The sequence below is a fragment of the Pseudopodoces humilis genome, chromosome 2 (assembly GCF_049639895.1).
Source record: "Pseudopodoces humilis isolate 2021_Gansu_Grassland_sample_001 chromosome 2, ASM4963989v1, whole genome shotgun sequence".
NCBI classification, from domain to species: Eukaryota; Metazoa; Chordata; class Aves; order Passeriformes; family Paridae; genus Pseudopodoces; species Pseudopodoces humilis.
The window spans coordinates 66,518,818-66,536,782 of record NC_142201.1 but is presented as its reverse complement, the minus strand read 5'-3'; the positions used below and the strand labels follow the sequence as shown (position 1 = coordinate 66,536,782).

Genomic DNA, 17,965 nt, shown 5'->3' with positions numbered 1-17,965 from the left:
ACTATTGCAGGGCAATTTTCAGATAGCTTGAATTCCACCTAAGTTCCACTGCCTCATTAATGAAAACAGAAAAGTACCTCTCAGGAAAGTGCTTCAGAGTGGCTAAGCAAGGCACTGAGCAGAGTGTAAGCCAGTGTAAGTATAAGGGTAAGAAGATTACTTTGGCAGGTCTCGTACCTCATCACAGATATAGGCTTGACTACTGCTCTGGTTTGATCATTTAAATTGAATGGACTCAATATAATCTGAATAAGGAAAATTCATAGGATCACAGAGTCATCAAGCTTGGAAGATACCCTCAAGGTCATCTAGTCCAACCAGCAACCCAGCACCACTGTAATCAAGTGCCACATCCAGATGTGTCTCGAACATGCCCAGAGATGGTGACTCCAGCACCTCCCTGGGCATCTTATTCCAATGCTAAACCATTCTTTAAGTGATTTTTTTTTTTTTTAATAATATCTAATCTGAACCTCTCCTGGCACAGTTTAGGGTCATTTCCTCTTGTCCTTTCACTTGAGACATGTCAGAAGCAACGGACCCCCACTGCAGTACACCCTCCTCTCACCTGAAGAGAGTGATGAAGTCTCCCCTGAGCCTCCTTTTCTCCAGGCTAAACAACCCCAGCTCCATCAGTTGCTCCTCATCATACTTGTGCTCCAGACCCTTCCCCAGCTCTGCTGCCCTTCTCTGGACATGCTCCAGCACCTCAATATCCTTAAAGTGAGGGGTCCAAAACTGAACACAGGATTTGAGGTGTGGCCTCAGCAGTGCCGAGTACAGAGAGTAACCTGGTCCTGCTGGCCGCACTATTCTTGATAAAGGTCAAGATTCCATTGGCCTTGTTGGCCACGTGAGCACATTTTCAGGTCAAATTCATTGTCAAAGACTTAAAACTTCCTGACTACTTTCTCAGGGAGTATGATTGTATGATTAAAATGTTTACAAGTCACACAGAAGAATACATTTATTTTAAGGAATCATAATTGACTTTAAGGACTATGGCCTTTGAATAAATTTTCAGAGATTTATGTCCTCTATTTGTGACTGTAGCAACTGACAAGACAGACTGACTGATGTAATCTTCCTAGACTTCTGTACAGCCTTTGACACAATCCCTTATGACATCTTTATCTCCAAACTGGAGTCAGATGGATTTGAAAGGTGGATTATTTGGTTGATAAGGAATTGGCTGGATGGACACAGCCAGAGAATTGTGGTCAATGGCTCTGTGTCCAGGTGGAGGCCACAGACCAGTGGTGTTCCTCAGGGTCCTGTCTTGGGACCTGTGCTCTCCAATATCTTCATCATTGGCATCAACAGTGGGCTCGAGTGCACCCTCAGAGAGTTTTCAGATGACACAAAGCTGAGCAGTGCCACAACAGAAGGATGGGATGCCATCCAGAGGGACCTGGACAAACATGAGAAGTGGGCCCACAAGAACCTCACGAGGTTCAACAAATCCAAGAGCAAGGGCTGCACCTGCGTCAGGGCAATCCCAGACATGAGCACACACTGGGAAGGGAACTCATTGAGACCATCCCTGTAGAGAAGAACTTGGAGGTTCTCATGGATGAAAGGCTGGATGTGAACCAGCAATGTGCCCTCACAGCCCAGAAACCCAACTGCATCCTGGGCTGAGTTAAGCAGACAAAATGAGGGACAGATGGAAACTTCCATATTGTAATTCAGTAAATTATTCCAGCCTATATCTCATGATTTAAGCTGATACAATGATTATCAAACTTTTCATTTGGCAATGATTGTGTAATGAAGATAAAATGTACCTAACTGTAATACAAGGATGAAACAAGGAAATTAAGGACAGTAAATGAATAATGAGGGAAAAGCAAACTGATAATCCAGTTTTTTCTCCAGTAACTGTTTTCTGAAATAATTTCTGGAGTTCAGTTGCCTTAGCTTTAAATGTCAAAAACAATGTAGCTTTCACAAACCTCCTTTAGAACACTACAGTTTTCCTTGAAGATTTACTGATGGTGAAAGGTGATGGCACAGCTCCCCTGCTAACACAATACAGAGCTGCGCACAGAGGCTGTCTGACATTGTTCTGGTCACTCCCATGCCTGTGCAGACTCCTCCAAAGTCTTTGAACTTACAGTCTGAAGGCCAAATCCTGACAAAGATATTCATTGTGAATACTACCTTCATTACCTAAATTATCTGTTTTGGTCATCTTGTCTCTCCTGGGGAGTGGCATCTCTTTGTTTGACCCAGCTGAACGCAGTAACATTCAATGCAAATATTAGTGCAATGCAAATATCATTTTGGTGCTTTAAACAAACAAGCAAGTTTGGTTTAGATCTTCCTAAATGCCTTGAAAGAGGCATGATGTAAATATGAGTGCAGACAGGGAGGCTGCAGAGGGGCTGCTGGAACACCTAGCACGTCCTAATGGTTACTCTAAGCAATTCCTTTCCAGCACGTGGCCTTCCTGTCTTATCCTCCTGTCTCTCAAGGGAGAGAGAAGCAATAGAAGAAGCTGTGACAACTCTCTTAGGTGCCCTAAGTAATGTCAACAGCAACAGAAACCTTTTTGGCTGTTCAAATTGCTAATATGGGCTGCCCAAAGAAACTATTTGAAATTTCCCCAGGAATGATTTTCAGTTTGCTGCTGTAGGACTATGCTTGTCTTTGCAGCAGCCAACAATATTAGCAGGATTTCTAGAAAGTCCCTGGGGTGAGGAAAGATTCATGACAATTCACACTGTCAAGGGTATGACTTCATAACACTTTCTTATTTCCTAGTATCTGTCAAATACCTTCAATTCTTTACTTGCCTGAAATGTTACTCCTGAAAATAACATATATTGCTTTCAGGCTCTGTAAGGATAGGATAAGCTTACTGATGGAAAGTTGAATAGTAGTTCCTGGTTAAATATGGTCTTTGGCTGTGTCCTGCTCAGAGTAGTTTGAAGAAATGACAATTTAGAAAAATGTTGTTTCAGAAACTATTCTGAATAATTTATTGCCCCTGCACACAGAGCTGGCTGCGTGCACAAACACCATATCAAGTTTGATATGAAGACTTGAAGTTAAACAAGCAAGGAAAAATGGCTGAAGGTGCCACCTCAGAGCTGCAAAAGAATCTCTGGACAGAACTAACAAAATAATCATAGAATTATTTAGGCTGGAAAGAACTTCTAAGAACATTTAGTCCAACCATTAACCTAACTATTTGGGCAGAACTCTTTTGGGTATTGAATGTACTGCTGGTTACAGACTCCTGACAAAGGAAAACAAATTGCCAAATTTAGATTTTATGAGAAAGCACAGGAAATATATGTGGAACTGATGTAAGGGTGGAAACTTAGGGGGTATATGCTGAATTCATAAATTGAACAGAAGTATCATTTATATTGTAGCACACAGAAGAGGCAGAAGCTGTATGCCTTTGGAAAAAGAAGAAAGAGCATTTTTTTAAAGGGCATCATTATATTAATTGTTTTCATCAGTTTCTTACACTTGACATACAGTTGGCAGCATATACAAGTTGAATTTTTTCCATCTTCTTTCTACTTGTTTACTGCTCAGTGCACTTGAAGATTTGTCTCTGCTTATTAATTAGAATAAAACAAGAAGTTCAAGAGTTGTCACCTAAATGCTTGTAGCAACTATTTAAGAGGAGATTGGGATGCTGACTCTGCTTGTGGTGACTGCCTGCAAGGGCCAGCACTTCCATCTTGGAGAAGGTGACAGCCTTTCCTCCTTTCTGGAACTCAAATAGGAAGTTTGCAGTCAGTATCTGGTACAGCTGGCTAGGAATGCCCCTGCAGGATAGATCTTAAACACAATTTCACTGAGCTCCAGCAGCAAGGATTTAGCCAGGATCTCGTGCAGGGTGCTGTGTATGATTGTCTGTATCTGTATGGCCGAAGTAATCAGTTTATTATATGATTTTTAAGTTTAAGGTTTAGCAGTAACAGTTGCCCTTGTCAGCCATTTCTACGCCATGCTGTCTTAATTTCTTTCTTTTTTTCCACTAGAAAGACATTTCTCCCTGAACCATTTCTCCTTAACACCATTTATAAACAATAGAAATAAGTAACTTGACAGTGACGTACATTTGCTTCAACCAGAGTCATAGGGGGAGATTTCAGTCTGCATAGTAATGCATGATTGCTGCTAAAATCTGAGAGGCAAGATATTTTTTTTAATTGCTTTTTTTTTAATTCTTGGAGGCTTTCCTAGAATGATGCATACTTATTTACATAGAAAAAAGTCAAAACCAGGACTGCAATATTGCATCCAATTTTTGAAATGTTTTGACACAATTACTGAGATTTACTAGGTAATTTCACATGCTTGTCTGGCAATTTATAATCCATTATTTTGCACTACAGGCTGCATCCTTGAGTTTATTTTACGGCATAGACATAAAGTAAACTAAATGACAACATCTCCTGGCATCTCCCTTTTATCTATGGGAATGACCTTCAGGAAAGAAAACCCAAAGGATATTGTGCATCCATTTTGAGATATATTATTTTCATTAATCTGAATGTTTCTGAGTAAATGAGGAAGTAAGACTTGGCTTAGGTTAGAAGAACAATGCAATTACTTAATAAACCATGTATCATGAGACTCAGGGTCAGTATTGCATCAAATGTTGCACTGTTTGGGAATCATCTTTGGGTCTTGGTCTTCTAATATTATCTGGTAAGAAAAAATGCTGAAAATCTGGTTTATTTCTTTGTGTGCTGATGGGTTCTGCAGTGAAGTTGGGATATGAATGAAATACAGCATGAAACTCCCACTCAGTTAAGGGTATAATTAGTCACCCCCACTGGAGATAGCTTACTACTAAAGGAGAGAAGCAATTAAGTATTTTACATCATAATTTTGACATAAATGTGGACCATATAGTCCAAATTCTACTTCCCTTCCTTTAATCAGAAATCAATGAAGCAACTCTGTGTTATAAGCATTAGAAGTAAGAAGAGAACTGCAGGCAGAGTAAAATAAAACACACTGGGTAAAAGACTACAGAACTACAGCCTGGTTTTCACAGCATAGATCAGACTTACATGTAAAATAACTTTTAAAAGCTGGAGGGAGGAGAAGAGAGAGGAAGGAAAGGTATGCCTGGCCTGCAGGTTACAATTTGTGCTGAAAGGTCAGGAACATTGGAATTCTAAGGGTTTGTTTTTGCACACTATTTGTAGTCACTTCATATTTTGTACTGGAACTGAACTTCTCCAATGATAAATGTGTTTAGCTGCAGTTATTTGGTTTGTCACAAGCTGCAAGCATGGGGAACATGGGGAGCATAGTGACATTTCAACTGGGAGGCTTCTGTTCCTCCAGTTCCAATAAACAAAGTTAATTTACTCAATGTTTTTTTCCTGGAAAGGTTATATATAGTTGGATGATTTTTATTACACAAGTTTTTTAATTTTGTCCTGAAACTTCTGTTTTCATTTTGGCCACTGATCTATAGATCATGATATATAACAGTACAAATACAAAAAAAAAAACAAACAGAAAAACCCAACCAACCAACCAAATTATTGCATACCACTCTTTAACTTGTCCTCTATGTTGTTTTAATTAAATAATAATAGAGAAAACAGTTATTAAGTGGAAACAGTGCTGTGGGTCAGGTGGCTCAGTGCTACAGTGCCACCACACTAAAAGCCCATTTTTCAGCATGAAGAAATATGTTCTGCTCTAAGACTTAATGTGAGCTCTGTCCCTTTGGAACAGTCCTGAGACTGTGTGCTGTACACAGCACGATATATGATCTTGTAGGAAATGGAGCCAATGTTCCCATTTAAATAAAAAAGAAACCAGGAATCCAAAGTTTGTAGTTCAGGCTAATAGAATTGTGGTCAATTTGAAGTAACATTTGTCTAGTGAAAAAAACTAATATTCTTTTACTGTAGGTTAGGTTCCTAATTTTGTAATTCACAATAATTATCATCCTATAACAATTTACACAAGTCCTTTTCCTCCTGTAACCAACCCTAAATGACACCACTTATTTAAAACACACTTGAAACTAAAGAGTAGCTTGTATTACCTCCAGGTCCATGTGTTTTTCTTCCTTATCATGGTCCTTCAATGCCTTTTCAGAATGATTACTGCAGTCTTCTAAATGACAGATGTGCTGATACTTAGTAAGTTCATGTTTAGCTTGCTTTCTTTGAGGAACATCCCTTCTCTGAAGACCTTTGAAAAATGCCTCATACAGTGGCAATTCTGTAAATGTATCCTCATCACCTCTGTTATCTGCTTCTTCCTCTTCATAAGACAAATCATCTGCTTCTTCTGCCTCGCAAATATGGAGCTTAGTGTCAGCTTTGTGTGATAAAAATTCAAAATCAGAAAATGTGATAGCACATGGTTTGTGTTTTATGACTCTGATCTCATAATTTGCTTCTGGCTTCTTGTCTGAATTTTTTCCTGTGGGGATTGGCCATTCTGTGTGCATGGGAAGGTTTAAAGGATCTTCATTTGACATGCGCCTTGTAGAACAGGTTAATTCTTTGCAAAGGTGCTTTGTCTTGGGCTGGTTGGTGCCACTGGCACGCCCTGCAGCTGTGCCAAGTTGTAAAGATGTCTCATTGTGGTCCAATAAGGATGACACAGACAGCAAGCTCAGCTCAGGTTCCAGTAACACATTCTGAAATTGATATGGACTTGTCTGATTTTCTGTCTTTCTTTGGTATTCTTCGTACTTGGCTTCCTTTGGAGTTCCCAGGCACTCGGCAGATGTAAGATAAGGTGAGCCCTGTTCTTCTTCATAGATGTTAGCTTCCATTCCAATGGGTTTCATCCATCAGAGTTCAAAATTACTTCATTCTGGTTTTTCTTAAGAAACATAAATATGCATATGCAGCCAGGAAATATATTCCTAGATTTCCAAAACCATGATCACACAGTTATTATTAATGCTTGAATTCTCATACAAAATATCTGAATCCTTAAAGCTCCTGGAAAAAAAAAATAAATTAATGGCAACATGCTTGCAATGGAGTGCATCAGCAGAAATGTTCATATCAAATTTACTCGTGCCTCTTCAAAAATGTATCATGTATGCAGATTAAATGAACTTAAAACATGAGAATTCTAACTTGTTTTGCTTAGAGACTTGGAAATAAATGGAAAATGAAGAAATGTTTTTTAATTAATGATTTTAAGTTGATTATTGACACAATGGTTCAGAATCATTTGAAGTGATGTTAGACATATGCTTGTTACCTAAAAATGCCTCTGTTCACTGTATTTTCATTGCCTGTTAAATCACTCACAATTTTTACACTTCTCTGATAAAGCTACTAAAATGGCATAGGGAAGACTAAGGAACAAAACATAGGGAAATGTCATAGGAAAAACAGACAGAAAAGGCGTCATTACAGGTATGATTGTCTCAAATTCAGTGAATTGCCAGTGCAGTGCAGTACTTGCCCATTTCCAATAGATTTGAAAAGGGAAAGGAGGAGGCTAAAAATAACAGAGAGCTTCAATGCTACATTTGAGTTGGCCTTGTCTGCTTTAAAAGTCTTAATGTCCGTGCTCACATCTAGGTGGTGCATCTCCAATGCACTGGGAGAAGGGAGCAGCTGAAGAACTGATCTTGCATCACTGAATAGCTTCCATTCACCCATGCATGTCATTTACTTCTTGTGACAGATTGAATATTGATAGTATTTATTTTAATGATTGTTTCAGTACTCCATCTGTGAGAGAGCAAAGCAGAACAGAAGCTTTTCAAAATAAAAAGAGAAGCTTAAGCCTTTGATGTATGTGGCAAACCTGTCAGTGATGAGGAAGATGTGTCAGAAGGCAGCACTGTGACTGTCAAAGTGGGAAGCAAGCAAAGTAAGATGCTGACATGTGATGTGCCTGTCACTGCATGTGCCATAAACTGAGCACTGCATACCAGCTAGGCATATTTTAGTGCTGGTTAGTGTATATTTTACTGTTACAGGCATGCCTTTGGTAATAGAAAGAATATTGTTACACATTCAGAAAATTTGGATTTATTGTACTGCCTTTGTCATTTGAACTGCAGCTGTAATAGATGTGAGCGTGCAGGCACACACTTTATGTAGACCTCCTCTCAGCTATTGATAGCTATTTAAACATCAGACATTATTGCAAACTGTCTAACCTCCTGCTGGAGTCAGTGGGGAGAGAGAAATGCTTCCAGAAGGTAAATACTCTCACTTATCCTGTTTACCTATTTTGATGTGGGAGAAGTCTCCCTCCTGGCTTGACTGCCTAATACAAAACTATAGAGGATGTCTAGGCAAAAAGCTTACATCAGTCATCCAGCCTTTAGAGGGAGGAATAATGCCAAAAAGAATTCCAGCCCATATTTGTGGTACACAATAACAACAGATTACATTATCTATGCTTGAATGAGAAACCTACTTCTGAAGGCCTCATTTTCTCAGGTGCTTCAGGTTAGTCATCTACACAGAGCTGACTTCACTTCCAGAAGAGAACTAATTGAGCACAATGAGCACAACGTCTTTGAAAAAGAAAACACATTCCCACATTTAGATGGACTGATTGGAATAACTAAGTTTTCCCACACTATCTTGTACATTGTGGGCACAGGGAAAAACCCTCTTCCCATTTCAGGTGATTATTATCTGTGCCTCTCTATGAGCCATCACTTTTGCTTCTGAGTCCCTGACACCCAGCACCCTGGAAGAAGCCATGCTCCCACCACAAAAAGCCAGCTATAAGCCAAAAAGTTCTGCCTACTCTAGCAGACTGCCTTAAGGGCAGCAAAAGAACTCTGGCCTGGCTGCCCACATCAGGTGAGAGGGTGGGTTGTGTTCACCGGCCATGGCTGCTGGTGGTTGTCCCTTTCTTCATCTGATGGTAGTTCCAGAAGAAGCAGCAATGCTAATGGCTCCAGATCTCCTCCAGAGATTCTCTTTCCCAATCTTCACCCCTTCCTATTGTCACTCTTTATTCTCATCCTTGGCCCATTTCCTGGGCTCTCTTTAGTTTTGGTAATGTTGCCAAGCAGGACCTGCTGTGATGGCATCTGTGGAAATACACCTCTGTGTTCATAGTAACATCTTTCCTGTTAAGCCAAACATTTAGGAAAAAATGCTCCAGAAGTAGTTACAGAAATTCACAGGATCATGGGATGGGATGGGATGGGATGGGATGGGATGGGATGGGATGGGATGGGATGGGATGGGATGGGATGGGATGGGATGGGATGGGATGGGATGGGATGGGATGGAGGGGGATCACAGGGGGTCATCTGGTCCAACCTCCCTGCACAAGCAGGGCCATCCTGGAGCACATGGCACAGGGTTGTGTCTAGACACTTGTTGAATATCTCTGGTGAGAACAATCTGTTGTAGTCACAGAGACTAGAACAACAGAGAATAATAAAGAAGTTATTACACAATAAAGAAGTTCTTCCTCATATTTAGGTGGAACTTCTTGTGTATCAGTTTCTGCCTTGTACGTCAAATTCTGCAGTAGGCATGCACATGATAAGTGAATTCATATTTTTTATTTCTAGTAGTTTAGGATCATGCTTTAGACTCCCAAACTTGAATTATCATCCAAAATATTTTATTTTTCATTATTTCTCTATATAACTCTATGTTTATAACATTGAAAATTAATACCTAACTGCTTTTAAAACTTTGCTGAGTTATTTCTTTCAAATGAGTTGTTTTTTTTTTTAACAGGATATGAGGCAAAGCTGTAAATTTTACAGTTGAATTGCAAAAATAATGGAAGTGTTTTTCTGTTTACTGGATTTGCTTATTCTATTGCACTCTTTATTTTTCCTGGGATGAGACTGGAACACATCAAGTATGCAAAAGCAGGCTGGTTTTGTGCAAGTATGGCTAGAAATCTCTGAGGAGGAATTGTTGAGAAGAGAGAATGTCAGTTTACCCTTGTTCCTCCTGTGCAACATATCTTTTTACTCAACCTAGCAGTGACTATTAAAAACCCCACACTTTTATGTCTAATATTAAATTTCATATTTATAAAGAGTTACACATACACATTTCTAGCTCCTAAAAATGGAGTGCTCTTGGCAAAGCAGAGAATTTAAAAATCCTGCCCATAGCAAAATTTGTAACTCAGAGTGCTCTGAACATCCAGAGCTAAATCTGTTTATGTTGCAAAAGGCCTCTAAGATAGTCCTGCAAAAGAATGTAATTCTCACCACAATGATGAATGTACCCACATACAAGTTCTGAAAACTAGTAATCTTTCTGGAAAAGGTCTTCAAGGCTTTATAAATACAGAGATTACTTTTGTATGCATACATAATTCTAAATACATACTGTAGCATTAGCTCTACTGGTGGAAGCTAGGTAAGGAATAATGAAAGTGTATATAGGTTTTTCAACTAAAAAGGGAATTCAGGGCTACCAGAGATAACTGTCCAACCAGAACTGGCTCCAAGAAGCATTAGTAAGAGCAAAAACTTTAAAAAGCAACACACAGGATTTTTTTTTTGCTAAATGCATATCTGGGTGTAGCAACTTCAGTTGTTCACACATGTGAGTTTAAAACTTATAGACAGAATGTTATTTATTAATGAAAACTTCTTACAAATCAGCAGTAAATTAATACAGATTTGTGATATAGCTAGTGACATGCCATGTAAGGGAAGTTCTCATATGGCCTGGCACATGTATGTGAAGCCTCACAGTTCAAGTTCTGTGTATCATGTTGTACTGGCTCAATTCCCCTTTGCCTGAAATCAAATTATTACGATTTATTTCATAGTGTTACTCTAACAGCAAATCACCTAAAACAGCTTTTCAAACATGGCTTAAATTAGTGCATTTCAATACCCATTATGTATTTTGGTGTTACAGAGCATGTGAATAGATGTAACTTTTTCAGTTGAAATTCAGTTTAAATCTGAACTGAGATAGTAAACCAGCAAATCAAGTCCTGATCTTGGCTGGAACAGTACACCACTCACCTAAAATAAAAAGTTTATACCTCTCAGGCCCTAGTGCATTTTTTTCCTTTCACAATGACTTTGCTTAGTATTTTCTATTGACTTATACAATATTCCCTTGAAAAAATAAGCAAACAAGGCAAGAGCATGAGAGATACATAGGCTAAGAGAAAATAACGAGATTAGGATTTTTTCCTGATAATAATTTTACCTGCTTTGCAAGGGTATGTTAAAAACTCCATATTTTTCAATTCAGTTAATTTCCATAAGGGTAACAACAGGAACTGCGTGAGTAACTAAAAGATCCTCCAAGCATTGGGGCAGAACAGAAAAAGAAAAGAGCAGATCCTTAACAAAGGACATTTCAGCTTCCTTGCTGCACAAGAACTGTGTCAACAGAAGTATGTGTGAGAATCCCTGGGGCGAAAACAGCCTTCTGCAAGCATTGGCTGAATTATTCACAGAAAAAGGCAGAAAAAAAAGGATAGGGAAAGGAAAAAAATAAAAAGAGAGAGTAAGAACATGCTTCATAGGAACACCAGGCACTTCTAAAAATACAACATGACCTCATTCTTCATATTATGCCAGACCTTAACATCGTGCTTGCTATATCACCTGGAGCACCTGGAGTCAGGTTCCCACTGCTCGAGTTTGGATGCTGTCAGACTTTGAAAAGGTAGGCAGTGAAATGCCTTTTGATGTAGTATAAAGCCAGTGCAAAGGAGTACCAAAATTAGCTTCCATGTCACTTGCAAATTCTAATTATTTTCTGCCTATGTTTCATCAAGAGCTACATTTGCTGCCAAAGTTTTACAAGTCTTTTTTTATATATATTAATAGAATCATAGCTTGCAGACAGACTTCTGCATATGCTGCAAAATGTAGCTGTGGTACAAGTTACTGGACACATGAGGCTCTGAGTGTGATTACAAATCAGTTATTGCAAATCTGGCTTGGAAAGGAGAAGGATGTACTGTCACTGGAAATACAGGGTGAGAAGTTTTTGAGTTATAGCTAAATTTTGGAAGTGTTTTTTCTATTTTGCTTTTGAATAGAGCAAACAGCAAAGATGGAAATGCTGCAATGCCCTACTCGTGTAATGGATGTATTCATGTACTCAGGCTTGTAGCTGCAGATTACGTTTTTCACCTTGAGATATCCTCGAGGCACAGATACTTGGCACGGATGCTGCCACATCTACATCCATCCTGACTCATTTCAGCGAGAGAAGGAGGTGGCACTGAGATGCTGGTTTCTCCTACACCTCATGCTCCTGATTGCCTTCACTGAAGTTTAGCAGTATTTTATTCAGCAAAAAAATTGGCATAGTTATGAATGCGTCAGTCAGCAAATGAAGCCACATCTTGAGACAGCCATTTTTCAGGAATTACTTTATATGACAGTTTAGTGAGGGTTGTCTCAATTCAGAAGTGTTCATTATCCCAGGACAGCTGCACTACCAGGACTGTCTACTACCAGCTTTGGCATCACTGTCCCCACCTCCACTGTGTAAGAAGCTCATTCTCATTGCCAAGGAAAGTAAAATATCTTCTCAAATGCAATAAACTGAAATGATAAAGAGACACTTTGTTAATTTAATAGTGCTTACATTGATGTTTGTCTTAGGTGCAACTGTTGGTGGCAGATGTGCTGTTTTCCAAGCACCCTCTTAACAAACATAGCAATGTCAGCAATTTATTTACAGCTGGACCTACTTGCAGTATATAGGAGGAAGGACTGCTATGAGAGGAATTTGTGCTATTAGCTGAGCTTGAGGCTGAGTTTAATCCAGCGGAGGCACTAACATCTTGCCAGTATGCTGACTCAATTGTAATTCTGCCTAAACCAGCATGTCCAAAGGCACTGTCACTGTCACCTTGCACCACATGGTAAACCCAAATAAGGTGATAAAACACGTTTTACAAAAAGAGTGTTGCCCTTTCTAAGAGCTAGATCCATGGGCAATGTTTAGTTCTAGTTAGTTTACATGAAGTGGGCCTTGATTTTGCAAATCTTTCTTCCCTGTGCAGCCCGTGAATAGCATGGTTACAATGCTGAGCAAAACCAAATGGCAGGAATGTGTGAACAGCAGTACAGCGTCTTCAGACAGTAAGATCTGTCTTTCCTTCTGCCAATAGGCACCTTTTACCACTGCATTCTATGTGTTACTTTTGTATTCCCTGTTCTGCCTCCTGTACCTTGTCTTACATGCATGAAATGTACCATCAATCTCCTGATGAGATATTGGCCAAAGGTTGTTTGACTACATGCTTTGAAGGCAATTTTGAGTGATTTAAGATTACACTCTGAACTGCTTGAGAAATTAAACCTGATGTAAAGATATTGGCCTAGAATAATTTGGCTTTGTTTTTGTATGGGCAGTGCAATCAGTATGGACCAGGAAGAGTAGCCAGCCATGCATGGACGCTGTTCATAAACACAAGCTCCAAAACGAAACACATAGGAAAAAAATGTCTGTGTCCCTTGGGCTAATGAGCTTCATGTTGGGAAGATCCCAGACTTTTATCTCAGCTGCCATTCCACACCAAAGTCAGGAAACATCCTTTCTGCAAGCAAAGACACACAGGTATGAGGAACTTCTCCTTCCTGTTCCTTCAGCTTGTAAAATTAATCCCATTATGTATGTTCATGGGATGCTCAATGGACTGTTTGGAAATTAATCTTCATTTTGCACAAGTGGAAAGAAGCTGGAAGGACCAATCTTTTTTCATATTGGAGGAGATCTGTGATAACATAGAGTTACATAACACAGTTCTAGTCATATATTTTTATTTTTAAGCTCTTGAAAGAAAAATGACTGAAGACAACCTTCTCAATCTACAAGACAGGTAAATAACAAGCAGCTTGGTTTTAGGGTTTGTTTTTTTCCATTTAACTCTTCTCTGTTCAAAATTGTTTATCAACAAAAAAAATTATCTTTTATAGCTTGCAAGTGTCTTCCAAAATTGTGCATATCCCCCTGAGAAACCTCTGCTGAACATGTGCCACCAACTAGCAGCCAAAAGCAGTTATTTTAGCATTTCACAGGGTCAGAAACTGGTATGGTTTGGTTTTATATGGTTCATAACTCCTTAAAATGAAAGAAATTAATTTAATTCTTTAAATTGATTTCCCTCTCTGAAAAACATATCACTGTCTTGGGTGCCTTCTGAGAAAGTTCATATTAATTTCAGTTTTAACCATTATTGTCCACAATCTGCATATAAAGAATTGGATGCTTGCATCTGCTATGACCACACAGCCAGCAGAAAGTTGCAAGCTGGAATCAAAATTTCACTAAAGCGTTGTATTAATCACTTTACATCTTCCTTCCATAAAAAATGTTTTATTTACTAATCATCATGATTGAATTTACACAAAGAACATAAGAGACTTAGGCTTCATCAGGCATCATGACTGAAGATCAGCACCTGTTTTAATAGGATGAACTCCTCTTGCTAATATTATTTATGGAAGAGAGTTGCATTTCATTAGAAATATGTGCCCTTTTTCTCCTGAACTGGGATCTCTTAAACAGGGATGATCAAATAATCTTAAGTAAACCCTTACACCCCTCCAATCTTCTGATTTTCACGTAATCTATTAAATTCCCCCAACAGCTCCAACACCCTTTAGTAACTCTTTAGTGCAGCGCTTCTGCTTCAAGCTTCCTTTACACCAATAAGTTCAATATAAAATCCTGGTTCTGGTCTTCAAAGTACACTTAATGTCTTGGCTCTTTCTTCAGCACCCCCTGTCCTTGCCACCTGTGACCATGACCAACACAGGGGTGAAAGCCTGATGCAGGGGAAGAGATGCCCCAGCAGCCGCCAGGAGCTACTACACTCATTCCAGGAGAAAACACACAAAAACTCTCTTCCTGCTTTCTGAGAGAAGTACAGAGAGAAAAATAACTCACAGGACACTGGTGTTTGGGATAAGAACTGTCTCAGCTGGTTTGAAACCAGCCAGTCTAGAGAGTGGGAAGCAGCCAGACTCCCATAGCTTCCGAACCCTGCCCAAATACTTTAGTCCTGTTTGCAGCACCTGATTGTTTCTGATACCCAAGCCAGCTGGCTGAATACCTGAAGGAAAAAGGGTTAGGTCAACTGCCTAAACATAGGCTTCTAATGTCATTTGAGATGTCCTAAACTAACCCACTTGGGCTTCAGCTGGCAGCTCAAATAGGTGGAAATCTCCAGCTCCTCTGACGTACCTACTGTGTGGATGTTGTAGGACAGCAGGGCATCTCAGGGGCACTGCTTGGCACCTGCAGGTAGGCACTTGTTTAGGCAGATGAACTGTACTTTCATATTCCTTAGTAGGCTATTCAAAAAATTTAACTTCAGGCACCAAATTTTGATGACTAACTTAGGTTTCTTAGCTAAGAGCCTTAATCTCTCCTTTCCTTATACAAAAAAGCCAGTATTCTTAATGTATGCACCTCAATTCAGCTGGCATAAGTACTGTATTGCTTCCAAAAAAACGTGTGTTAGTCTCCTGGCTAAGCAAAGAAGCTGCTGTAGGAAGCCAAACTGATAAAAATTGCCAGCAACTCCCTGCTGCTTAAGGACCTGTTTCTGTGCTCCAGTACATTATTAGGGAAACTTTCAAGGCTAGATCAGAACATACTCAGAAAACAAACAAGAACAAGCACTTTAGTGCCAGGTTTGTGGCACTTCAGCTCCCCAGGTTTACACTCCTATCAGTCTTATAAAGTTTCTGCAGTGTTTTGGCAACATGCTACATTTCTCAGTTGAAATATGCTGCTTAATGCAAGACTAGTAAACAGCTTGAATAGGCAGGGCTTTGATTTATGAACTGCATCAATATGGTAATGAGCACGTTGGCTGGGCAATTAGTATTAAATTGTATAAGCTCACACCAGCTCCTGTTATTATGAGTACAAAGGTTTGTCAGAGTACCTCTGAGTTCAGTATTTCAGAATCCTCTGGTATCTTTATGCCTATTAGACCAGAACTGAAGCAAATTAAAGCCTCTGCTACACCTTCTGAATCTAATACCACTAAACCATGTGTATGAAAATATCATCAGCGAACAGATTAAATAGATGCATCCATTTAAAATGCTACTTTGCATGCTTTTTTTTTTTCCCCAGTCCAAAATAGGCTTTGATCTCCAGCAACGTCTTTATCATCCTCTCTAATCAGTGTCTAATGAATGCTAAAGAAATGACGACTCTGAAATAAATGTCAATTACTACAAAGGCCGAGCTGCAGGGCAGCCCCTCCTCTCAAGATCTGCTGGGTCCATGAGATATAAACAGGCAGCAAGGGAGGACTGCAATGAAGATCAGTTATTTCAGAGGGGGCAAAAGTTGTTTTAGAGGAACCACCTGTGATTCCTATCTGTATGTGCAGAAAGGCCAAAATGAATCTTCCTCAAATAGTTTTGATCAAACAACACTTTTTGTACTGGTACAAGAACTGTTCCCTCAAAACCAATATATTTTTGATGGATAACCTGTGCATTTTTGTTAATCAACAAAACAAAACAAAACAAAACAAAAAGAACATTTTTTTGTATAATACATCTGATTTTGATAAAACAAAAAGAACAAGGAGATATTTATTCCTTTTGATTAATTTTCAAAGCTTTCAGAAGAAAGAAGTCTTTGAGCATAAAGTGCTCAGATGAATATACCAATATTTTCAGCCTTTCTATTTCTTGCTCCCCCATATGACTTTTAAAATTACATTATTAAGTATTCAGTTAATTTGACAAAATCTCATAGTTCTTCTGAATTCTTCTGTTTGGGGGGTAAGCTTTGTTTTGTACTTTTTTCCCAGATAAACCAGGCAAAGGCAAAACATCCAGAAATACTTCATAACAGCTGCTTTAAAGATGCTCAAAGTTTTATTTAGGTACAAAAGGAAGTGTTTCTTAAGCCAAGGTGCATATTTGAGGCCTGAAGAACTATTTTGAACAAATTCCCTGTTTTTCTTTCCGCTTTTAGGTTATTTTTTCTCCTGTTATTTGAGATCTTCCAATTATTAGTTACAGTCATCTGTTTTCCAGTCTCACTTCTTTAATTGCAAATTTCTACTTAGTCTGATTTCTTGTTTTGCTTGGTAACTTAAATAGATTTATGGTATCAGATGTTCCTTCCCCACAGAAGGGGTCACTTTTTATCAAATAACAGCTCTCCTTTTTGGATAAACTTAAACATTTCAAGTGATTTGACAAATGTAGGCTAAAAATATCTAAACTAGCTCTAAGCCTACAAGCCTAGGTCTCACAAATAATGTGGAGCTCAGTGCTCAGTGGAGCTGAGGCACACTGCTGTGATACACCTTTTTTGGGGGGGTATCCAAAGAGTAACTCTGGTCTTTACATGATACCTGCAATAACTGCATGCCAAGTTCAGAGGTCATTTTTGAAGCTATTCCCTGGAGCCTTCATAAGTTTGGTTTCTTATGCTACTTTGTGAGACTTCCTCAGATTTTCTCCACCTGTGACACCTTTCCTCTATGCAGACTGAAACTGCCTGGGGTGTTTCCACATGACTTTTTGGAACAAAGTGGTAAATAAGCATCCCATCATGAAAAATTATGCAATCCACTAGCAAATGCTCCGAGAATTTTTAGAGGGTCTGCTACACCAGAAGTGCAGTCCACAAATAAAGAATAGTTGGATTTTTATTTTTATTTTTTTCAAAAAAAGTGATTTGGAGTAGAAAAAAAAAATGCCTGAAACACTTTATATACAGTCTAATAGCTAAATAAAGCAAAAGTGCAGGATAATTGTTTCTTAACTTTTTCTGGTTCTCCTTTGCTACATAAGCCATTTCTTTCCAACCTTTAAAAATAAAAACAAAAGACAAGTAGATATCTTAATCAAAGGGGATGTCATTTTCCTGGCAGGATGAGGCTCACACAAACATTAAATTAATTTAATCTGATTTCCATGGAAACATGGTATTGATGCAAATTCTGTTCTTGAGTCCCTTAAACAAGCAGAATGGTTATGTTCAGGTTCCATACAACATACAAGTATTAAATCAAGTGATCAACACCC

General features: G+C 38.9%; 1 protein-coding gene across 2 annotated transcripts in view; it reads right to left on the bottom strand.

Annotated features, from left to right (window-relative positions):
* Nucleotides 1-17,965, bottom strand: part of STARD13 (StAR related lipid transfer domain containing 13) — a 285,456-nt gene that overhangs the window by 233,991 nt on the left and 33,500 nt on the right. For both annotated transcript variants that reach the window (XM_014249607.2, XM_014249609.2), the window contains exon 2: nt 6,041-6,953. In XM_014249607.2, the coding sequence (XP_014105082.2) occupies nt 6,041-6,796 (756 nt within the window). In that variant the 5' untranslated portion in view covers nt 6,797-6,953. The remainder of the gene's footprint in view (nt 1-6,040; nt 6,954-17,965) is intronic.